Raw genomic sequence first — 25,494 nt, forward strand, 5'->3', positions numbered from 1 at the left:
TTTTAAAAGAAAATCCCTTTTATTGACCATCCGCGAGTATTTATCTACCCCGCGGGTGGTCAATGCATCCCTATGGGATGCGGATCCGCGGGCAGGAGAAGAGTTAAAATCCGCTGCGGATTTTAATTCTTCGTTTGCCCGTGGACAAGAGGCCTTAAAGACAGAAACGAGATGGATTGGTCAGCGGCAAGATGGGGGAAGGGATTTTATGTTTGACAACTCTTCCGGATTTGAGACGAAGGTCTGGGCAACAACGATACAGGGATGTTAAGCTAAACTAAAATCCAAGGCAGCCCCCGGCGCTGACACCTGTACCTTCAAAGTGTTTGTTGCTAGACCCTTTTAGGGAGTGGTTTAGTTGAAGAAAATGTTTTTACTAAAATTTAGGAACTTCTAGGTTCTGGCATAAATTTTTCTCCAGCTGCTTTTTTTTGTATAGCAGAAATCCCCGGCTCCGAGAATCCCCGTCATTATATCCTCACATTCACATTCCATGCCGCTACGTGAAGAATCCTTATCTGTGGATGGAATATGGGGCCCCGAGACAGAAGAGTCGGTATCTCTGGGAAGAGCCAAGGGTCAGTTACTGATGGGATTCGCAGCCAGCTGAACCAGCTCCTCCTTAGCCAAAAAAGAGGGATTAGAATCCCTCTCACCTTTTCTTCCCTGATCACTACAGGAATCATACATTTTGGGGGGATTCATGATTTACTGACAAAAGTGAAAAAATTAGATTATTAAAGCATCTTCTAGGTCCAGATTAGTTATTAAAAGTCAAGTTCCTTCTTGGCATCTCAACTTGGTGCTCAATTATCTGACCAACGCCACCTTCAAACTTTTAACCCGCCCTGCATTGGGGCTCTTGGTAGCATTAACGTCGGCTCGTGTGGTGAGTGAATGGCGGGCTAATTAAATCAACCCACTTACTACCATTTGCCCGCTCCAGAACCTGCCTTTTTACCAAAACTGTCTTCTAGATTTCATTGTCATGAAGAGAGCCTTGCCATCCCTTTGTGTAAATCCAGACATGAAGGAAAAGCATTTCATACTGATGTTTGCAGAGGCATAATTCGGTCTGTCCAGCCTACGGCTGAATGGAGGAAGACTAGCGCTCTTTTTGGAATTCTTCAAGGCCCAAATAGAGAGAAGGCAGCGTTCAAAGCCCCTCTGGCTAGCTAGATAGATTAAGCTAGCCATTCTGCTCTCACATAGTTGTCAGCTGACCAGCTGCCATAAGGGCTTAGGGCTCACTCTACTAGGGTAATGCTGTGGTCCCAGACTACTCCCTATTTAGATACCCGTCTCTCTCCTGGTGTCGTCAAGGTAAAATTTATACTCCCTGGTAATTTTGATTTTCCAGATCCCATGAAAATCCCCTCCTCCCCACCCTTTTTTCCCCCTGGTGTTCACATGGTGTTGCATATATTAAAAAATAAAAAACTTAGATCTAATTTAACCAAATTAGGTGACCGTTTCTGCTCTATAAACCACCGATGTGATGGGAGGCTCCACCTTTACATCTGCAGGGTTCCTGTCCTTTCGGTTGGATCCTCCCTTTCTCTCTCTTCTCTCTCCCGATGCTTTATGGGCTCTGGAAAATCAAATTAGCGGTGAGTGTAATTATCTCTGCAGACCCGTTCTTCAGACCTCTGCAGCTTGATCATCTGCACTTAAATGACTTGTGATTGTGTTACGCTTGTGTGGTTGGAACGTAATGCCTCTTCTGACTAGTGGCGTTGCTTACTACACATACAGCACTGTATTAGCGCTTCTCTTCTAATTGTAGCTGCACGGGGCCTGCACTTGAAGTCTGATGTGAGCAGTGGCTATCATCACGTTACATGGCTGCCTAGCTGTAGACCGCACCCTGGCAGAGGAATTCTCCAAGAAGAGCGTGACTGACGTATCGCCCCCTCAGGCTCTGAACTCAGCAGTACTATATTGGCCCACTGAGCGCTGGCTCTTCTGTTCTTCGATGTACTGCCCAACGTATTTGTACTTAGGTGGACGATAAATTAAATGTGAGCTCATGTCTGTCTGCGCCGGTCCTGGGCGATCATTTCATTGTACTTTGCAAATATATGCTCCTGCCTAAACTTCATAGATATAATAATCATGAACACCCCCTCTAATACATTATATATAACACTGCCAAAAGATACCCCAAATGTGTGCATAGTCTAGCAACACTCCTAATACATTTATTCCTGTACGTAATTGATATCAGTATAGTATATTCTTGTACAGAGGAGGCAGTATTATAGTAGTTATATTCTGGTACATAGGAGCAGTATTATAGTAGTCATATTCTTGTACATAGGGAGCAGTATTATAGTAGTTATATTTTTGTACATAGGAGCAGTATTATAGTGGTTATATTCTTGTACATAGGGGGCAGTATTATAGTGGTTATATTCTTGTACATAGGGGGCAGTATTATAGTAGTTATATTCTTGTACATAGGGGGCAGTATTATAGTAGTTATATTCTTGTACATAGGGAGCAGTATTATAGTAGTTATATTCTTGTACATAGGGAGCAGTATTATAGTAGTTATATTCTTGTACATAGAGGGCAGTATTATAGTAGTTATATTCTTGTACATAGGGGGCAGTATTATAGTAGTTATATTCTTGTACATAGAGGGCAGTATTATAGTAGTTATATTCTTGTACATAGGGGGCAGTCTTATAGTAGTTATATTCTTGTACATAGGGGGCAGTCTTATAGTAGTTATATTCTTGTACATAGGGGGCAGTCTTATAGTAGTTATATTCTTGTACATAGGGGGCAGTCTTATAGTAGTTATATTCTTGTACATAGGGGGCAGTCTTATAGTAGTTATATTCTTGTACATAGGGGGCAGTCTTATAGTAGTTATATTCTTGTACATAGGGGGCAGTATTATAGTAGTTATATTCTTGTACATAGGAGGCAGTATTATAGTAGTTATATTCTTGTACATAGGGGGCAGTCTTATAGTAGTTATATTCTTGTACATAGGGGGCAGTCTTATAGTAGTTATATTCTTGTACATAGGAGGGAGTATTATAGTAGTTATATTCTTGTACATAGGGGGCAGTATTATAGTAGTTATATTCTTGTACATAGGGAGCAGTATTATAGTAGTTATATTCTTGTACATAGGGGGCAGTCTTATAGTAGTTATATTCTTGTACATAGGGGGCAGTCTTATAGTAGTTATATTCTTGTACATAGGAGGGAGTATTATAGTAGTTATATTCTTGTACATAGGGGGCAGTATTATAGTAGTTATATTCTTGTACATAGGGAGCAGTATTATAGTAGTTATATTCTTGTACATAGGGGGCAGTCTTATAGTAGTTATATTCTTGTACTAATCTATTAAATCAATTTTATATTTTGTATTATTTAAAAGACATATAGCAGAATGAGCGCACACCCAAAAAAGTCAACCATACTGGTACCCATACAGGTACTTGCCAAGCCTCAAGCTGAGTGGTGGCCGTGATCTGACGAGAGCAGGCACATTCAGCTTAAAATGCCAGTTGACATTTCTTGTACATAGGGGGCAGTATTAGAGTAGTGATATTAGGAGATATATGTACCTTAAGGTTCAATCAGAACTCCCAATTGCCTTCTCTGTAGAAATCGCACAACAACTTGGAAGTCTCAGATTTAATTTTTCTCAAAATATGACAGTTTTATATAAAATATCTTCACACCGCTTTATTATTTGTTCATTCCATATACAGATTGCATCCCTGATAAATGAATAACTGAAATGTTTTACCTGAGGTTCTGAGCAGCTTAAATAGGTTGTCTCAGCCAATATAAAGAATGCAATTAGATTGCTATAACGGACACTAATATTACTCTAATTTAAAGAGGTCTGTCATAAGGAAAAGCTCCTCCGCATTGGACAATTTCTACTCCTTAGAAGGGTCCTTTTTACAATAAGATGATCAGAAAGTTTCTTTCTGCTGGGACTCCCGGCGATCAGCTGTATTGGTTAGGAAATCTGGCAGTATGTATTCAGTTTCCCTGCAGCACCCCCACAGGACATACAGAGTATACAGGAATACTCTGCCAGTTCATATTAATGAGTTGTCTGTATACAGGGATCACTGTATAAATACATTACATATCTCATACCGTTTCTGGATTATATCCTGTATTACATTTGAGATTTGTATTATCAATTCTGCTGGTTATAACTGGAAACAGTCAGCAAGGTTGCCATTGACATACCCCGCAACAACTTTGTTAAACTCCTATAATACAGGGGGGCAGCTAGTTTCTCCTACAGCAGATGGCTGCACACAGCCTGGTGTAAATATGACACTAGCATGCAAGTCACTAGCAGGAGTTCAGTGCAGAGCAGCAGGGAATGCTGGTAACTGGATAGTGAACGGAGCCCTAATTTTTATGGGCTTAAAGTATTTTAAAATTTTTTTATAGAATGTGAACAATGAAATTATTTCAGTTTTAGCCTTTTTTGAGCAATATGGGAAGTTTGGGTACAAGTTGGGGACAGGGTCCTATTCTTTAATGTGCCCATACAACATTAGATCTAGATTAACTAAACCTGCCACTCTTAGTGGGACCAACTGCCTGGCTAATGTGCATGAGAATATCTAGACTCACTGCCCGATTGCAGATGTCAGGAGAAGGAAGGATTGGCTGTTGAATTAAGCATGACCAATCTTTTTCTTCTTAAGGGAGATAAGCTACTGCCAGCGGCTTATTCTCTCTGAGGATCTCAGCTGAATGAGCGTTTGGCTGACCCCTATCTAAGGTATAAAGTCAGCTTGAGTCTTCTCAGCAGTCTCTGCCTCAGTTAAGCAGCACTTTGTCTTATAGTCTTCTGGATTTATAACCACCTCGGAGAGCGCATTCAGAAACTGATCGAGGGGACACAGGCTGGAGCTGCATCCTTTTACAACTTGTTCCTGAAGAGCAGAAAAAAATGGTATTATTGATTAGTGTAATCACCTTGGGCCTCAGATATACAGAGTATGTGCCTCACGGTGTACTAGTAATCTCTCAACTATCGACAATGTAAACATGTACTATAGGTCATATGTTGTGGCATAGGGTGGGGATGGGGGAGACCAGGAGTCAAGTCCGCTTCGTACCCAGTGGGTGCAAGTGGTGTTAAACAGCCGACACCTGCCTGTAATGGGTCTGACCTCCCATAGCAGCACCGTAACTGTGCAGAGGTAACAGGTCCCCTTTAATATGGCTGCACATGTGTAATAAACTAGAGCTACGCTACAAAAATGGATGAGTTTTTATCCATTATGACCCGTTTTTTCTTTCCTCCTTTTTAAGCCCTATGTGCGGTGTGATTTAAAGCATCTACATATTGAAGCACTTATTACTATATATGTCTTTACTGCCTTATTAATTCGATTTTTGGTCAAATTTATGTAAATACACAGAAAATGTCCAACCCAGGCCCCTCATTTCTGAGTAATGCGGTTGATGTGCAAATGCTGTCCGACAACCCTATAAAAGTCTGGTTGTTAGGTAGCGCTTCCCTAGCAACCAACCTGTCCACAATGACTGCATGCATTATTAATCAGATTTCTAAACGTGAATATTTTTATCCTAGAAGAACATGTAATCTAGGGATCCGGCAGGGAAGTAGTGGGGTATATATTTTAGGGAGGGGCGCCCCTTTAATGTATACTCTTAAAGGCCTCCTCGATGAGGTCTTACTGCTGTACACTTCTGCAGGAGTCTCACAATTACACATGTCTTAGAGATGACTTGCCCATGTCTTGTGCTGTCGGTGAGAGAAAACAGATGCATTTCTAAGGAGCATTCCTTACGGAAGCCTTTGCTCTACGAGTTATCGATCATGATGATGGCTGCAAAAGTGGTAGCAAAGGGCTGAAAGGAATTTCTGGGATTTCTATTAAGTTGATGAAAGAGCGACTTCCACGAGCGGGATCCTCCTCACGAGTAAGGATCCTGTGCCACACACTAAACGGGTTGATTTAAAAAATGGATCTACGTGTGTGTGCAGCATTTTTTTTATGCCTGACTTATTCTTAAGGGACCAGTAACTAAAGTTGCCAACTTACATCTCACACATGGAAGCAAGTATAAGGAGTCCGGAGAAGAACACAACATTCACTTACCTAGGCAGACTTTGGATTTAAAGGAGTTGTCTAACGAAAAACATTGTTCCCATTATATCCCGCCCATAATTAAACATATTTTGCATTTCTGACCATTTAAATAAGGTTTTTAGCCCTGGATGTTCCAGGACTAATGTTAGAATAGCACCACCTGCTGGTTATATCCCCAAATATTCCAGGACTGATGTTAGAATAGCGCCACCTACTGGTTATATCCCCAAATATTCCACAACTAATGTTAGAATAGCACCACCTGCTGTTTCTGTTCTGTGTCCACCTCAGTAATTGCTCCACCAGCTCATCTTGCTTCCCTCTCTGCTGCATCGGCTATGTAGAGGCGAGCGGCTGATTCTGAAGTTGCTGCATTTTTTCTGATGTCAGCGAGCGATAAAAGAGTGAGGCAGCATCACTGCAGGGAAGCAAGATTGAGCAGGTGCGACCACGTTGGAACACTTACTGAGGTGGTCACAGAATAGAGACAGTAGGTGGCGCCATTCTAACAATAGTTCTGGATTATCTGGGGATATAAACAGCAGGTGGCGCTATTCTAACATTAGGCCTGGAATATCTGGGGATAGAAACATTACTTACTAAAATAAAAATACAAAATGTTTATAGTTTTGGTCTGGAAGCAACTATAAGCAGTTTTTAATTTAAAGCTTTCTTAAAGGAGTATTCCAAGATGAGAAAAAATTAGCCAAGAAAGGGGAGATGCCAGAAAATAAGACCTATTACTCACCCCTCTGAGGCCAGTGACTTGCTGCAGTAATCATGTAGGCAGTCTAGCATTGCTGCAGCACAGTAAACAAAGATCACCAGGGAATACTGGAGCAATGGAGTAAGAAATGGGTCTTTTATAATTTTATGGCATTTCCCTCCATTGGTCAGAAAACCCCTGCAAGAGGATCATCTTATGACCGCTATCTTATGTCACATGTCTTCTTAGAGTTCATGAAGTAATCCTCACAAATCTTGTAGAGAACACAGGGGTTAATTTATTTCTCTAGGCTCCAGTTGGGATGGCAATATGCCCACTACGGGCACTTCGACCAGTCTGTGGTAAGCTGAATAGACCCTGTGAGATCTGACAAATTTTTATCATCGCCAGTAGTAACTTTTTCAGCAGTTTGTTCTCCAACAGATCTTCTGTGGGATCGGACCAGACGCCTTCACTCCCCACACATCGATGAGCCTTGGGCACCCATAACCTGTTGCCGATCGTCCTTGCTTGGACTACTTCTGGTAAATACTAACCACTCCATACCCGGAACATCCCACGAGATCTGCTGTTTTGGAGATTCTCCGACCCAATCATCTACAGTTGTGGCCAAAAGTTTGGAGACCGACACAAACTTTGGTTTTCACGACATTTTGCTGCTTCAGTTTTTATAGTGGTAATTTGCATTATTGTTCTGAAGAGCGATCACATGAATTGCAATAAATTGTCAAGTCAATCCTCACCATGAAAATTAACAAAACCACAAAAACCCTATTTCCACTGGATTTCAGCCCTGACACAAACTGACCTGCTAACATCATTTTAGTGATTGTCTCATTAGCTCAGGAGAAACTGTTAACGAGGACAAGGCAACTGATATCGGATTGCCCTTATAATTCAGACTGGCTTCTTTAAAAGGGGATGGCGCATGAAATTATTGTCGTCTTCTGCTAACCATGGTTACCCCCAAGAAACACGCAGTCATCATTGCCTAGCATCCAAAGGGCTTTACAGGCAGGGACATTGCCGCTTGTAAGATTGCGGAGGGCTTCTATTAAAGTCAATGGAAGCTGTCCGACCCACGGCCCTTCCGTAATGAGATTGTGGAAAGGTAGCGGATTCTGCGTCATCGCCTAGCGACAACGCAGGATTTTAAAATAAATTTAAAAACTGTACTGCGCATATCTGATAGCTCGCTGTGCGGACCTTTCGCATTACAGGAAAAGAAGAAAAACAGGTACGTACGGGTGCCGGCTGGGCACAGTGTTGGATTCTGCTGCAGGCTCCCACATGTGGAACCAGACCCGGTCGTGTGCAGCTGGCCTAAAAGGATTCAGCTACAGGACCGGTTCAACACCGGCGCAGCGCTGGTCAGAAATACCAGCATGCAGTTCCTTTGTTTAGTGTTGTATGTTACAAAGTGTCTTCGGACGCAAAAAAAAAAAAATTTAATAAAAAAGATTTGAATTAAAAAAAAGGAAGACCAGCAGACAGGTATCGGAGCATCTGCGTGTACAGAGAGGTAAAGGGTTTTGGAGGCGGACTGGTGTCAAGAAGGGAAGCAAAGAAGCCACTTCTCTCCAAGGAAAATATCAAGAACAGACTGACGTTCTGCAGGAAGTACGGGGATTGGGCTCCAGAGGATTTCGGTTATTTCCTTTGATGGCACCCCCTTCAGACTATTTGGGACATCTGGAAGAAAGATTGTCCGGAAAAGAGGAAGTGAGCGCTACCATGAGTCCTGTGCCATGCCAACAGTAAAGCATCCTGGAACCATTCTTGAGGGGTTGCCTTTTATCCGAGGGAGCGGGCTTGCTCACAATTTTGCCTAAGAACACCACCATGAATAAAGAATGGGATCTAAACCTCCTCCAAGAGCGACTTCTCCCAACTATCTGGGAGCAATTTGATTAGGGACATTGGTTCGTCTAGCATGATGGACAACCATGTCACAAGGCAAATGTTATAACTAAGTGGCTCAGTGAAGAAAACATTGACATGGTCAGCCCAGCCTAAGGGTCAACACTGTAAAACAAACTTGATATATTTGTCAATGAAAGTTTAAAAACTTATGAAATGCTTATAAGGCCACCTGTCCACAGGCGGGACGGAATACCGTAACGATATTCCACCGTGGAGGAGGAGGAGGAGGGGGGAGCACTACAAGGTCTCCGCAATGAGCCTAAATTAATGATAGGTTCACCGTGGCAAATCACAGCATGCCGCGATTTTAATCACACAAGCGGAAAATCTCTCTGATTCTCCGCTCGTGCGCTTTTCATACGTCTCCTATGGAAAGTTTGTCATGCGAGCTCCGCTTGTGATTTATTGCCGCAGATCTAGCAATGACAACTCGCCCGTGGACAGGAAGCGTAATTCTATTTAAGTTACTGTGACGAAGGCCGGGCTCACATGAGCGCATCTTGCTGCATGCCGCCCACAGCAAGTACGCAAGTACAACAAGTACATTGTGCTGCCAATCGCCATGTCCTATCTTGGAGTGAATGTGTGCGTAATTCCCACCAAGATAGAACGTGCTGCGATTTTCTTGAGCATGTATTTCGCGCAATTGGTGTGAGCGGCAACAAAGCCACCTATTGGAGATTGCTACTGCGTATGAAGCGTGCAAAACCCGTGCATGGAATACGCTGTAACAATACGTTCGTGTGAACCGGACCTTAAAGATCTAAAAGCAGCAAACTTTATGAAAACCAAAATGTGTCAGCCTCAAAACTTTTGGCCACGACTGCAGACATCACAATTCGGCCCTCGTCAAAGTTGCTCAAGTCCTTATGCTTACCTGCTTAATAAAACACATCGACTTCAAGAGCTGCCTGTTCACCTGCTGCCTAATATAGACAGGCGGCCCTGTCACCGGTGTTATTCACGTCACCCGTCAGCATTAGGGCGTAGATACATACCTCTATATACACGCAGGGGAAGAGACGGCGAGGGATACCCGTATCTGTTGTCTTTAGAACAGCCTAGTAGAACACGTTCAGCCCCGCAGGCAACACAGATCGGAGGAAACAAGTGGAGTTCATTAAATTTCCAGACAGAGCGGTACGATCAGCCCTGATAGAGGAGCGGAGGAGCCGGGTGATCTAATTCAATTCTAAAATCAATAACTAGAAGAACAAAGATGTGGAGGCCGCGCTCCCAACATTATTACTACGGCGCCTGGCCGGGGATTTACAACTACAAAACGGCCACTCTGGAGGGGCACATTACCGGGCATGCCCAGCTCATCGAGTCATGGCACTTCACTAGGACATGGCAGCATAGTGATGTACGAGGGTCTGAGTTATGGCACCTCACTGATCTGGAGAAGAAAGCGCTGCAATACTGATTCAGGGCTTCGTCCTTTTCACTTCTGTTTGCACACGGCCACCAGTTGTGTAAGACAAGCTCATTCGGAATGGATTCATGCTGCAGTTCCCTGCACAGCCAGGTGGTTGGGGGGGGGGGGCTGGGAGCGAAGTGCAGGGGAAAGCTAGATATATGCCCCATCGTATATTCTGTACCAACCGATACCCTATACACACATGCTTAAACGATGACTACACTTTTACGCAAACTTGTGCTAATCTATAGACTAACAAGGGAAGGTACAAATCATTTTGTTTACTTAAAATGATGGTTTTGTACTTAAAAATCCCTCTAAAGTAGAGACCCCTAGTGGTCAGAAATTTGTTGCTAGAGACAAGCTTCATATGACAACAGAAAGTGGGCAGCAAAGACACTGAGACAGATTAAAAGAAGTGATGGGAGGGGGGGGGGGGGGGGTGTTTCATGTTGACTTAAGAAGTCTATGGAGAATGGAGGGAGGAGGAGGAAGGAACTGCAGAGTGAGAGAAGTGGAGTGACTCACACAGATGCTGCTACAGCTAATACTATAGGCTTGTTCACATGGGGTGTATTGTCACCATGTAATAGCCATGCGGGTAATACGCGGTGATTGAGTCAATGAAAGTCAATGAACTTTAATTGATCCATGCACACGGCGTGTGGATACTGTGTATTCATACACAAGAGAAATAAATCGCAGCATGCTATATTTCTCTGTGTACCATGCAGTGTGACCCCTATACACTTGTATGGGCTGCATACGATATGCTGTCCATATGCAATACATTGCGTAAGGGCAGCGGTTTCATACGCATCCCCACTCTGAACAAAGCAGGAGTTAAAAAAAAAAAGTCACACTGTGTGTGTCCGTGTGGTACGCAGCCATTCGCAGCCATACACGGCCCCTGATGTTGGAGCGTAAGGCTGTGGAGAGACCTGCAGCATTTTACGCATATGCCCTAAGAGTTTTACTGCCTGATGGCTACTGAAATCACATCTACAATGTTCACTGCCGCTGTATAAAGTCCTCTATGTTGCTGTTACTTATGAGGGTGCCTGAGGAAGAACCCAGAGAGGTTGTAAAGCTCACCATAACATCGTGTATTTTTGTTAGCCAATTAAAAGGTATCATATCTACAAGATTACTTGGTTTCTCTTGCTGGGAGAAGTTATGAGGGTGAGCTACAGAGAAAAGGGAAGATATCCTGCTCTCCTCTGTGCGCAGTATATGGGAGATATCATAGAAGCTAGTCTCCACCTACAGCTCAGGGAAGACTGAGAATTAGATATAGAGCTTGCAGACCGGAAAACTTGTGAAAAATTCAGGATACAAGACATACCGATCAGAAATAGTGTTATTCCTCTTGTACACACAAGGGAAAATGCAAGAAAAAGACAGTTTGTATGTTTTGCACTAAAGTGGAGGAAGTGCAGCATATAGTCAGGTACTGTACAATGACTTAAAGGGGCATAAACGTTTTAGACAACTTATGTTCATGCAATAGTCTGTGTGCATCTCATTACCGGTCGCCGAGGGTCGTGAACGACTGAACAGCTAACAACATCTCATCAATATTGTAATATACTTTTATTAAAAATGTTGTTGTTTTACCACTGTAAATCAACTTTGAACTGGCTGCCACTACGGGTCTCGCAGCCCCTTTGCAATCCACTGCCTGTTACCGTGTTTCCCCGAAAATAAGACAGTGGTCTTATATTAATTTTTGTTCAAAAAGGTTTAACTTTTTTACATGTATAGCTGCCTGGACACTATTTAAATTGACTTTTTTAATTAACTGTTAGCAGGGCTTAATTTTGGAGTAGGGCTTATATTTCAAGCATCCTCAAAAAGCCTGAAAAATCATTTTACATCCTCAAAAATTCTGGAAAATCATGATATGTCTTATTTTCAGGGAAACAGAGTAGGTATTGAGCTTGTATAGTTACTGGGACTTTTGCGTTAGCTGTGGGGTAGGGGCCATCTACACGGCTGCTCCCTGCACTTACAATATCTGTAATCTCCACATTCTCTGCCTCTCCTTATACTTTCTCCGTGATGATTGGACCAGCATGGGAAGTGAGAGAAAGGAAGTACAGGACAGTGAACTATTGGCAGAATGCTAGGCTTGCAACATGTCCCATGCCTGAAAGTGGATCACAAACAGCAGGGCTGCAGAAAAATGCTAAAGACCACCTGAAAATAAGAACTTAAAAACATAAAACAGGGTACAAACAGAAGCAAATGTGTGTGTAAGGAGAACTATTTTAGAAAAAACCTGTTTATATGCGACATCTTACCTTCCCGTTGTAGCTGAGGCGGGTAAACCACTCCCTGGAAGGCTGATGCTGGTAGAGTTCCAACGTTATGTCGGCAGCATAAGGCGGCCACTTCTGGTCAAAGATACCGAAGGCCACGAGAAGAGGTACGAGAGTCACGTCATGTGAAGCATAGAGGAAGAGTTTCCTGGAAATAGAAACAATTTCAAGTCTGCTGAGAAGATCAAGCAAACACTAAGGCCTCCTTCCCACGAACGGATTTACGCCGCGTAAATTCGCGGCAAAAATCCGCTGCGTTGCCCGCAGCTATTAGGTTCTATTGAACCTAATAGCTCAATGCTCACGATGCGGAATTCCACCGCGGAATTTTGCACCGTGAAATCTCCCGTCCTCACCCGCGGCATGCTCTATTTGCAGCGGGTGTACGCGCTGACGGCTTCCATTGCAGTCAATGGAAGCCGTCCGTTCACGCTATCTCCCGCTGTAACACAGCGGAAGATAGCGTGAAAACGCTTTCCCGCCTACCGCCGCCGAGTCATATGACGCGGCCGGCGCGTCACGTGACACAGCCAGCCGCGTCATGTGACGCGGTGGGCGTGTCACATGACGCGACGGCGGTGGGCGGGGAAGCGTCTTCACGCTATCTTCCGCTGGTAAGTATGGGGTCTCTGGGGGGCGCCGTGACGGGCTTCACTGCGGAATATTCCGCTGCGGAGCCCGTCACGCTCGTGTGAAGCCGGCCTAAGAGGTAGCAGATTACATACATGTTATAAAGTCTCAATCCAGTGCTGGATCACAGATTACCCAGGGTGGGCCACGGAAAAATAGCCCGCCCCACACTCTTATAAGAGCGGAGGTAAAATGAAAACTATGCTGTGATTGGTTGCTTTGGGCAACAAGGACAGATGTTCTTCTTCATAAGAGTGTGGTACCACGCTGCTTTTCCATGGCACCCTGTATTTAGGATATCTGAGAAGTTGTGTTCTCCCACAAGGGTTCACTTATTTTTTTTCTTCCCTGCCTGTCTATAGTGACTGATATCTATACATGATGCTGTGGAGCACACGATACATACTGCATATACGTCAATCATGATGTGATTCGCGTACCTGGACTGCGTGTCATCAGATGAGCGCCTCGTCGCCTCCAGGATGTTACTCTGCAGGGCGTAGAGAAAGGGCCCCACCATCAGCTTCATTACTTCCCTGCAAATCAGAAACCAGACATGCTGACCACCTCTCCTCTTTCCACCAAATTAACCCCTTAAGGAAGCAGTGATTGTTTCTGTTTTCTCATCTCCGGATTCTGAATGTAACCTTTTTACTTTCCCATTAGCGCAGCCGTATGAGGGCTTTTTTTTTGTGGAACAAGTTGCATTTTTCAAGGCCGAAATTTTGATGACCTATCCTCAGGATAGCTCATCGGTATCAGATTGGTAGGAATCCCGAGCGGTACACCCCCACCAATCAGCTGTTTGAAGTGGCTGCGAGTCTCGAGAGGATTATGTTGCTGGAGCACAGATAGAGGGAAGGGGCTCCCTTCATAAGCCTATCTAACCACTTAGATGCCACAATCGCTAATGTCCCAGCAGCTAAGGGGTTAAACAGCCAATCCTGGCTGTTACATCTGTTACAGTTGACACCCGCTGCTGATGGAGTGGCCAAAGCCCCTTAGCCGTACATTGACCAGATCCAACACAGCATAGTAAGAGGACGTGCGAACATCTGATCATCAGTTTACATATAGATTCATTCACTTTGTATAACTACAAGACATTACTTATGCAGAAAAAGCAGGAGAGAATACTAGGAGATTTCAGCTCTGAAGCCTGCAAAATTAGGAATGAAGGTCCTCAAAGGATATAAACATCATGGGGATGAGGGGGGGGGGGGGGGTTAGATAAAATGCCACATATTTATGGCATATGGAAGCAAGCTGTGACTGACTACTGCAATCCCGCTATTAGCGCCATATATATAGCAGTGAACGTTAATGTATGAGGTTTACAGAGGGAGGGCGCTCCCTCTGTGACGTCACTGGCCCTCCGCCATGTACCAATGCTGTCCGAGTCTGCCATGACCTGTGATTGATAAGCGATAATACACTGCAGTACAGAAAAATGTTTTGTATCGCTGTATCCATACTGCACACAATAAACTGAACACACGTTTTATCCCTCACAGCCAACTATTTAAAAAAAAAAAAGAAAAAAAAATGGAGTCAAAATGCTTTTTGCCTTGCAAAAAAATTCAGTAAAAGGGATTTTAGAAAGTCAAAAAAAAAATTCCAAAATGTTTTTATTGTGCAAAATATGAAAAACCTAAAAAAAAACTACCGTATATTCGGGCATATAAGACGACCTTCTAACCCCGAAATATCTGCTCTGCTGTCGGGGATCGTCTTATACGCCGGGTATACAAAAAAAAGTGGCAAAAAAACCCCAAAAAAGCAGTACTCACCTCCCCCCAGCCTTCTGCGGCACTGCTGCAGGCTGTTGCTCCCTCCTCGTCCCCGACAGAGCATTGCTTTCTGGAGGCGGGGCTTAAAATCCCCGCCTCCAGAAAGCTAATGCTGTGATTGGCTAACTCACGCAGCGTCAGCCAATCACAGCCATTCAACATTGTCAAAAAAACAAGAAAGCAGTACTCACCTCCCCCCGGCGTTCTGCGGCACTGCTGCAGGTTGTTGCTCCCTCCTTGTCCCCGACAGAGCATTGCTTTCTGGAGGCAAGGCTTGAAATCCCCGCCTCCAGAAAGCTAATGCTGTGATTGGCTAACTCACACTGTGTCAGCCAATTACAGCCATTCAATGACATCATTGAATGGCTGTGATTGGTCAACTCACGCGGCGTCAGCCAATCACAGCCATTCAACATTGAATGGCTGTGATTGGCTGACGCCGCGTGAGTTAGCCAATCACAGAATTAGCTTTCTGGAGGGATTAATAAATTGATGTTTAAGGCATTAGACATTTATACAAAGTAACTCCAGTGATTTGAGGAGTCCAGCATACACTAAAGGGCTTGTATCTGCTCTGCAGCTAGAGGGCAGTATAATGTCCATACGTACCTGTCATTGGGTCTCACCATGTAAGACACGATATCAATGACCTTCCGCTCCGTCCGCTGCAGGTAGCCTTCATACTGTACAGAGAATGGGAACCCGTGAGCCTGTAGATGGAACATAGGGGGCGCCGTTACATTAGTCAGCATATTCCACTGCAGGGTTCTCCAGCAGAACTACAACTCCCATCATGCCCTAGCAGCTGAAGTTATCATGACTGTCATTAGTGAGTGTCACAATCATGTGTGGTTTTCCTGTTTTATGTAACTTGATAAACACATGATGGAAAGCTCAATGGCTTACAGTTATCAAGAGCTCTGCTTGCTGTCTGTGAATGCAAGAATTGTGGTTTACATTCAGAGCCTGAAATCCTTGTCCTGCAAGTGAAACAGGTGCAGGGATCATTATAGTGTATTAGGGTACAAATAAAGGTAGCAGCCAAAAGAGCATAGACTTACAAATAAGGAGGGGCCAAAACAAAGATAGGGGATAATTTGCTGATCAGTGGGGGCCTCATTGCTGAGACCCCTGCCGATCTGGGACTCCCATGTCCTGCTCTTCCGTCACTGCGGGGGTCACTTTATAGCCGAGTCGCTGCCGATTCCTCTGGTTCTTATTTTTCTCCTTTGCCAAAATGGCTCTAGGTCAAGAGGGGTGTCATTTCTCCTTAAGGAGAGCACCCAAAAAGTGTGTGGAGACATCTAGGGGGTGAGTGGGTCAGGGGATGCATCGTCTTTCCCCAAGGAGAGCACCCAGAGGGGTGTGAGAAGACACTTGAAAAGTGAGTGAGGAGACTTATAAGGTCATGCACGCTCCTCTGGGTAATTTATGCAAATAAGGAAGATGGAACAATATCTCTGCAGCGCCACCTATTGGATGGCAGCATTCCTTCAAATCAATGTATGACTCTTTAACAAGTCTGTAACACAATAATTGGGAATAGGAAACCAGGCCAGAGTCCATACACAGACAGCTGTTTCGGGATGTTTGCCCCTCATCAGTGGGCAGTAAGTTTCTGGCTTGGCTGGTGAGAGGCCTATGATGTAGGTCAAGAGTGTTTTTTTTTTTCTTAAAATGTCGTACATTGATTTAAAGGAATGCTGCCACAAGAAAAACACTGGAGGAATCTGCAGGGAAGCAGTTGTAAGGGTACACAGCCAATCTCACTGGTCCAAGGACCTCACAGGCCCTTCATTAAAGGGGTTGTACCAGAACAGATGCTTATTACCTATCCAAAGGGTAAGTGATGCAAGTCTGTATGGTGGAGGTCTCAATGCTGACAGCTTCACCAATCCCGAGAACGAAAGTCCTGTGGTAGAACATACGCGGTGCGGCTCCATTCACTTTTAAGGGGACTGCCGGAGATAACCAAGAGCTTGCACTCCGCCATTTCCTTCAGCCCCATTGAAATGAATGGAGCAACAACTGTGCATGTGCGTCCGCTGCTCCATTCCATCTGACATCACTACGGGTGGGTGCTGTGACAAGAAGAGGACGATACGGGACCCCTTGTTCTCAGGATCGTAGGAGTGTCAGCAGTGGGACCCTCACCAATCAGGCTTTTACCACCGTTCCTATGGATAGGCAATAAAGTGGTACAAGTGGTAAAGGAACTCTAAGGGGTTAAGTAGTACTGACCTGTTCAGCAAGCAAATTGTCAATCAGCACGAAGAAGTCCACTTCATTTGAGCTGTCGATATGAAGGTCCTGATGAAGTTTTGTCAGTTCGTCTTTCATCCCTGGCTGAGAGAAGGCGAGAGGCATGCGACGGCTGAAAAACAAACCAGGTGTCATAGTCGTACACCTTATATGCGCCAGAACGGCGGCCTCCTTCACGGGGCTGCCCAGGATCAGAAAAAAAAAAGCTCTACTCTCTCTTCCCCAGAACAGCACCACTCCATGGGCTGTATCTGGTACTGCAGTTGAACCACATTCACCTGAACACTGCAATACCAGACTCAGCCACAGAGTGGCACTGTTTCTCCAAAAAAAAAAAAGATAACAGTAAGAATAGTAATCCTGAAAACCCATTTCAAGATCATTTCTCCCTAATAAAAAAAAAGTTCTTTAATTATACTAATATATCAAATAGCATATTCAGGTGCTTCTTATATCTATATCTGAGAAAGCTCGGTAACAACTGACATGACTCAGATGGTTGTTAAGGGGTTAACAGCACATATTGGGTGTCTATGAACGACTGCCTGTTTACTGTGAATGGAGGTGGGTGGTCTAGAACGATCTCCGGCCCCCTCCGCCTCCACTGTGTAAAATCACAGGAACGATGTCGCTGCGACAAGCTGTCAAGCATCTGCATCTGACAGGTCGTCACGTGTAAAAGCACCCTAATCTGCAAAGGCAAAGATTGCCCCAAAATACACAACTGCCTCAATGCTCCCCTTGCCGACGGAATAGAAGATTTCTCATGTTTCACCTGGTCAGATACTTCAGCTTCTTGCATCCTTGATAATTGGGGTACAGAATCTCACTTTCAGCATCAGACGTGACTATAGTAATGGGTCCTAGAAGAGAAGTGACAACCGATCAGACACAATGCACTTAGCACCCCCTACAATAACACACAGCAGCTCTAATCACCCATAGGAGACCGGTCTCTCAATAGGAGTTTGCCATCTATATATTAGATGCCTATAACCTGTGGTACAGCTCCCAGCATGACCCTACATGCAGGGTGCTGTGGTTCTATTATGTTTGAGAGTCACAGGTTACGGGCCGCTGATCTATAGCATATGAATATACTATATGGTGTATATATCGATCTCAATGTATAATGATATATATTAGTCTACCAGCAGCCACAGCCTCCAAGATGGTGAGTGGCCTCCTAAGCCAAGCTGACATCAGTGATTAGCTTTATGCACTGAAATTAAAGCGACCGCCCCCCCCCCCCCCTCACTCCTGGAGAAACAAAGATGGCCGCAACCGCTTCTCTGACTACCTGCTGCACGCTATGAATTAGTGTACATCATTGGTCCAAGACACTACATGCTGCTCCGACTGGCCAGCGCTGCTCATGTGGCCAATCAAAGCAGGTGCAGTGTCTTAGAGTAAGGATGTATACTAATGCACACTGTGTAGCAATAGTCAGAGAAGCTTTAAAGGCTGTAGGAACCGTCACATTTTCAACAAAAGTCACTATTTTGCCGCTTCTGAGGCAAGATACTAAAAATAGTCAATCAAAAGACTTTTTTCCTCCCAAAGTCATACAATCTCAGCCCCGTATTCATGCGAACACACTCAAGTCTATTTTACCATTCATACATACATATATATATATATATATATATATATATATATATATATATATATATATATATATATATATATATAGATACAGCTGCAAGAAAAAGTAAGTGAACTCTTTGGAGCATCTTGGATTTATGCATTGATTACTAATAAATTGTGGTCTTGTGACTTGGATAATAACACACAACAGTTGTACGATTCATGTCTGTTACTGAGCACATTGCAGGGAGAAGAAGTGAACCCCCAGAACGTAACCCTTTACAATCCAATTTTGGATTCAGAGTTTCCTAGGGGGCTTTCTCTTTCTGCCATTATACAATGGCGCCATCTGCTGGCTAGAGCCAGTACTGCAGTATGTGACATGCCAGAGAGGCCCCGACAACAGAGGACTGCAATATATAGTAAGAATACCCTGCTGGACATCTTCCGACATCGAAGCTGCACAGGCTTCAATCAGAAAGTAGGAAGATGTCAGACAGTGGATTGTAAAGGGTTAATAAGCTATAGATCCCCTTTAGCAATAGATCCCCTTTAGCAGCAGCCACCTCCGCCAAATATTTTCTGTAGCTGTAAATAAGATCTGCACAATGCCGAGGAGAATTTTGGATCATTCCGCTAGGCAAATGTGTTCCAGCTCAATAATATTTCTGGGATGCTTTGAGTGCACAGCACACTTCAGATCATGTCACCGGAGTCAGGACTCTCCTTTGACCATTCCAAAACAGAAGTCTTTATTAACCATTCATTACTTGATTTACTTGTGTGCTTTGGGTCTTTGTTTTGTTGCTTCACCCAACTTCTCTTGAGGTTTTGGATGGCTGTCCTTAGATCTGCTGTAAAATGTTTTGCTCCACCTTAGAAGTCATTGTTTCTCCAATGACCACAAGGTGTTCAGGCTGCGAGGCAGCAAAGCAACCCAAAAAAATGATGTCCCCCCACCACTATCACCACGCTTCACAGTTGGGATGAGGTTTTGGTGTGCAGGTCTTTTTTTTCTCCAAACATAGCATTGTGTATTTGTGCTAAAAAGTTCTACTTTTGCCTCCATCCCTAGAACATTTTCCCAATCCATTGTGGGACATCTAGGTGGTCTTGGGCAAACCTGAAACGAGCCGCAATGTATTTTTTGGATAGCAGTGGCTTCCTTCAAGAAACACCATTCTTGTTCAGGGTTCTTCTAATAGCGCAGTTTGTAGAGTCTTCTGTAGGTCCTTTGCAGTCACCCTTGGGTTCTTCCTCACCTCATTCAGAATTGCCTGTGGTGCTCTTAGACCAATCTTACCAAAACACCCACTTCTAGGGAGAGTAGCAACAGTCCTAATTTTCCTTCATTTTTGGTGGTTTTATATAATTATGGACTGATGTAGACTTAGGTATTTAGCAACGCTTTTGTAGCCCTTCCAGGGTCATCCATCTCTGGGGTCTTCTGAAGGCACATTTCACACTAACCAGTATTTCTTGAGAAGAACAGATTTGTCAGTAACCAGGCTCTGTGTGCTCTTATATAATGTGCAGAGCACCTATGAAACCTGCGCTGCCAATCTCAGCTCCTTAATGGAAAAACGTTTTGCCAATTATCTCTTGAAGAAGTCAAAAGGTTCACATACGATTGAGGAAGGGGATTGCTACCAAAACGGGGAATCTGCAGATTATAAAAATTTAAAGGGTTCACTTATTTTTTTTTCCCTGCACTGTCCCCAATTACTCAATGCGCTTAATGAAAGACGTGAAAAGGGTACAACTGTTTGTGTGATATTACTTAGATTGCGTTTGTCTATTGTGAGGTGAATAACAACCAGACCACATTTTATTAGTAATCAATGCAAAAATCCAGGTAATTCTGAAGGGTTCACTTACTTTCTCTAGTAACCGTATAGCCTGTATTCTACTTCAGAGCTAGATTTCGTCGGATTCTGCTGAAATGGATACAGAGATCCAATTTATATGATTTGTGATATGTGAAGTACTGACCCTCTTGTTGCTGCTGGAAAAGACCGGCCAGCAAACACCGCATGGACTCCACATTACGGACGATGTTAGTGGAGCGGGCACTGAAATACAAAGAGGATACGGAACAGATCATTTATGGATACAGAGATGCAAATTATATAGATACCTGCCCTGATTGTCAGGAAACTTACTAGATCTCTGATGGTTTAAACGTGGGTGAGAGAAAACTCCGCTCCTCCACATAGTCCTTCCGGAGTCTAGCTCCGAGGGAGAACGCCTGCTGCATTCCAATGGTGGTGAGCTGACCGGGGAAGGCGCCACCCTATGATAGAAGCAAGCGTTGAGCAGAGTGCAGGGTGGCAGAGCAGTGAGATATATGGCGATTGTACATATATTTACCTTCAGCTTGTTAGATCTGTATCGCTCCTCAAACGGGGAGGGGGGCTTGGGCCCGCCTTCCAGATCTGTCACCCTATAATTAAACAGTGTGTGTTTAGGGGTCTCCAGGAGCGTCGGTGACCACTCTACCTATGAAACAGAGGCCATTGCGCCGAGTATTAGAAGTGTAATTGGCATTCTTGAATGTTTCATGACACATGATATTGAATTACAAAGTATATTAGGAAATTGTTGGACTTCATATCACAGATAAGCTCAGCTGCACTACATGTATGTGACCAGTAGAGGGAGCTTCAAGACTAATTCTACATATTTTATGACTTGGTTTCTACAGGGACATATTTATTGACACATCAGCCTTAGATAAGTGGCTAGGGTAGTGCAAAGTGCAGAAAAGTTGCAAAACTTTTTGTGCAAGTGGAACTTACACAAAAATTTGCAACTATTTAAACAGCAAGATTCTGCTGTAAAGCCTTTTACGACTCCCTCCCTTGGTTTCCTATTCTACCTGTTCGCTATGTGGGATCGGCTTCAGGGGGGTCCGAGCTCCATGGCGAAAGATAACCTGCACCAGTTTCAGCTCGTAGCTCGGATCCGCTGCGCTGTGCTGCACGATGTCCCGTTTCGCTTCAGCAAGTGCTGCTCTCTTCTTGTGTAGACAGGTAAAGATGGAGCCCACCAGCGCGGCTCGAGTCCACGTCATCATCATGTGTTCCGGGGTCGGTAAGTCCTGCTGAGGGCAAAAAGAAGACGAAGTTACCATGTGACTAAACATCCGGGCTGATGGTTTGTTACACTGTATCAGTGCAGGTGTTATATCAATGTAGACAATTCTGTGTCACACACCCTCGGCCACTAGAGGGAGCTAACTGCACATGTGTTTGTATGGGAAATGTATACATTTCTATGCAGTGGGCTCCCTCTAGTGGTGGCTGCAAAAATATGAACATTTAACCCTTTCCCGACAAACGATGTAAACATACAATGCAAGTCACGTTTCATTGTATGGAGCCAGCTAGGGAGTGGAGACCGCTCCATACACGGAGCAATCTTTGATAACCAACACCCACTGGCAACAACTGCGATTGGATTACTCAAATCACAGCTGTTAACCAATTAATCACCACTTTCAATTCTAACAGCGACTTTTAGAGGAGTTGTCCAGTTGTAATCTATTGATTGCCTGTCAGCAGTATAAGTCATCAATAGTAGATCAATAGGATTATGCTGCCAGGGACTCACTAATCAGCCGTTTGCTGAGCCTTTGTGCTTGAACTGATTTCTGCAGGAAGCAGACAGCTCCATTCACACTGCTGTGGCCAGGCTTGGTATTGCAGGTCCAGCTCGCGCATTTAAGTTAATAGAAATTAGGATTGCAATACCAAGTATGACCACTGCACTGGGAATGGAGCGGGAGGTCCCAGTGGCAGACCACTGCAATCTATTATGATGATCTATTCTGCTGACAGACCATCAGTAGTTTACAACTGGCAACCTTTAGGCCCCTACAAAATCACGCGATTTTCTGGTGATGTGGCAACGCTCCAAACGCATGTTTGTGAAGCCCATGCTTTCCCATAGGTTTCTTCACATTAGTAATGTTTTCACTGATATGAGGTTTTTAAAAAAAATCGTGGTGCGCTCTTTCTGCAATGCGCTATTTTTTAATTCCCATGTTTCACTATAGAGTCGTCTTGCTTATCGCATCACATAGCATGAACTTGCAATTTTCGTGCGATACATTACATTTTTAGTAGAAACTCCCATTAACTTTCTCGCGTAAAAGTAAAATAAAGTTTTTTTGTAATTATTACAAAAAACAAATATTAAAAAGTTAAAAAACATTATCAGAATTGTCACAAAAAAAATAAAATTACAAAAATTGGCCTCGCTGCGTCTGTAAAGTGCAATTTAGGAAAGTATTCCATCATTAATGCCGGATGGTGAACGCCGTCATTAGCAGAATTGTGCCCTTTTGGTCACCCCATCTCCAAAAAAAACCTTAATAAAAATTGATCAAAGAGCCATACGTACCTAAAATTGGTACCAATAAAAAACTACAAAGTCACCCAAAAAAACCGAGCCGTCGGATAGCTGCAGTGATGGAAAAATAGAAATTATGGGCTTAAAAGACGGAGACAGAAAGCAAAAGGTATTTTGTTTTCACGGCCGGCCGATATACGCTTCCATCTGAGTAGCTCACCCCCCTTTCGAGCGATTTGCAATAGGAGTGGGCGGGGCAGGGGTGGAGCAAAGCTCCCACCTCCTCCCCTTGTCCATAGCCAGCAATGGGAGTGGGCGGGACAGAGCGGAGTTTAGCTCCACCCCGCCCTGCCCCATCCCATTGCAAACGCCGGACTGGAGGAGATAAGCAGAGAGCCTGCTTAGATGGAAGTGTATATCGGCCGGCCGTGAAAACGCCGTCTGATATACGCTCGTGTAAATAAGCTGGCCGATATACGGCGTCTCTCTCTGCAGGGGGAGGAGGCTGGAAGAGCCAGGAGCAGTGCTCTGAGCTCCCGCCCCCTCTCTGCCTCCTCTCCGCCCTTCTGCGCTATTTGCAATGAGAGAAGGTGGGACGGGGGTGGGGCTAAGTTCCAGGAATTAGCTCCGCCCCATCCCACCTCCCCTCATTGCAAATAGTGCAGAGGGGCGGAGTGGAGGCAGAAAGGGGGCAGGAGCTCAGAGCACTGCTCCCCGCTCTTCCAGCCTCCTCCCTCTGCAGAGAGAGACGCCGTATATCGGCCGGCGTGTATTCGCGGCCGATATACGGTCGTCTGAATGCACCCTTAGGTCGCCTGCACTGCGGTATCCGTAGCGGGCGTCGGTCCCTTGATTCCACAGCAAATACCGCCCTCGGCATGCTATGGTAAAACACCATTTCCTCTACATCGATTGCCATTTTCCGCTCGCAGAGGAGAAATAGCAGCATGCTGTAATTCTGGGCGGATTCCACATGGACAGCCTCCATTGAAGTCATTGCAGAAAGCTCGCAGGATCCGGTGACACACCTGCAGCACAGATGATGAAGACTGCGGACAGGTACGCGGGGGGTCACCGGATGGGCACGGCGTCGGATTCCGCTGCGGGTTCCGCATTCGGAATCCGACCGGTCCGTGTGCAGCCGACCTCACAGTAAGAAATCCCCCATAAAAAAAAAAAAAAAACCGCAATACATCACCTAACAGGCGCTGTCCGACTCCGCCACTGGTCCCCAGCACTTGTTTGAAGTCAAGTCCGCCTCCAGGAAGTGATGGCTCTGATTGGCTCTCAAGCGCCATGGCTCAGCCAATCACTGCTTGATGTACCAATCACAACCATTCAATGTAGAACGCATCAATATAGCCTAGAACACATTTCTACCGTACATTACCGGACTTATATCCTCTTCTGTGCGCCCACCATAGTTACAAATATAGAGCGGTCCTCACTCCGATTGGATGCTACGCCCCGATGCCGCCGTACACAGCGATAATAAGCCAATAAATGAATCGTTTGCATCCTCCAACTTATCAAACGCCTGCAGGATATAAGAAGATATATTCTAGATATGGCAATACAGGCACAGTCATCACCTGGTGCTAGAAGGGGGATCACACCAGTGGCTGAGGGGCAGCAGGGTTGTCACCCAGAGAAGGGATGAATGACAGCAGTCCGCAGCACTGATAGGAATGTCAGAAGCTTCTCGCCTTGCTCGGGGATTCTTCCTGCGGCTGACAGCCGGCATCCCCTTGGACTTACAGGCATTCACCGAGGACTTCTGGGAGTTGTAGTCTCGTCAGCGCTTCTACATCACGTTGACCTAACAATGAACTTCCCTATCTGGACTACAACTACCATGATGCATAGCGCTGAAGATTCGGCCAATCGTCCACCGCGCGATGCTTTCACTCGCTAGAGGTCGCAATGCCGCTCGGATGGTTGTCTTCTCGGCAGGGGAGGAGAAGCCATGTTGGAAGAGACTGTTTGATCTGAAAGCCAATGCTTTCGCAGGATGATTTTAAGCCCCGCCCCCAGATCCAGTCAGAAACGCCCACGAACATCAAGAGAACGCCCACTTCTTTACATGCTGTGTAATATTTGAGGGGAGAGTCAGACAGGATGTGAAAGTTATCTTCAGGTTAACCCCGTAAAGGATCCAGTCTTTTTTCTTCGCTTCTCCTGTGCGATATTGTAATGCTACAATGTCGCGTGACTTTATAGCCTTGTTTTGCCGGGATTTTCAGGGGGGCTTGATTGGTTCTCGAGCACCACGGCTCAGCCAATCCGAGCCAACGCTCGATGAACCAATCACAGCCATTCAGTGCAATGGCTTTGATTGGTTCATTGAGTGCCGCTCTGA

The 25,494-nt window shown here is 44.7% G+C and overlaps 1 protein-coding gene across 2 annotated transcripts; it reads right to left on the reverse strand.

The window, feature by feature from the left end:
- Positions 1–3,645: 3,645 nt before the first annotated feature.
- Positions 3,646–24,909, reverse strand: ACP6 (acid phosphatase 6, lysophosphatidic). Of its 2 annotated transcripts, none has more exons than XM_066599405.1 (11): positions 24,728–24,909; positions 21,661–21,882; positions 21,153–21,281; positions 20,945–21,075; positions 20,775–20,854; positions 17,971–18,058; positions 17,175–17,307; positions 15,543–15,643; positions 13,584–13,679; positions 12,496–12,661; positions 3,646–4,934 (listed from the first exon to the last, which is right to left on the reverse strand). In XM_066599405.1, exons 2-11 carry the CDS (start codon positions 21,859–21,861, stop codon positions 4,776–4,778), a joined length of 1,284 nt encoding a protein of 427 aa, XP_066455502.1. In that variant the 5' UTR covers positions 21,862–21,882; positions 24,728–24,909; the 3' UTR covers positions 3,646–4,775. The 2 variants fall into 2 exon arrangements, with proteins under 2 accessions (XP_066455502.1, XP_066455501.1); XM_066599404.1 differs by having other exon boundaries at positions 21,661–21,885.
- Positions 24,910–25,494: the final 585 nt, after the last annotated feature.

The sequence above is a fragment of the Eleutherodactylus coqui genome, chromosome 4, assembly GCF_035609145.1.
Source record: "Eleutherodactylus coqui strain aEleCoq1 chromosome 4, aEleCoq1.hap1, whole genome shotgun sequence".
Taxonomy (NCBI): Eukaryota; Metazoa; Chordata; class Amphibia; order Anura; family Eleutherodactylidae; genus Eleutherodactylus; species Eleutherodactylus coqui.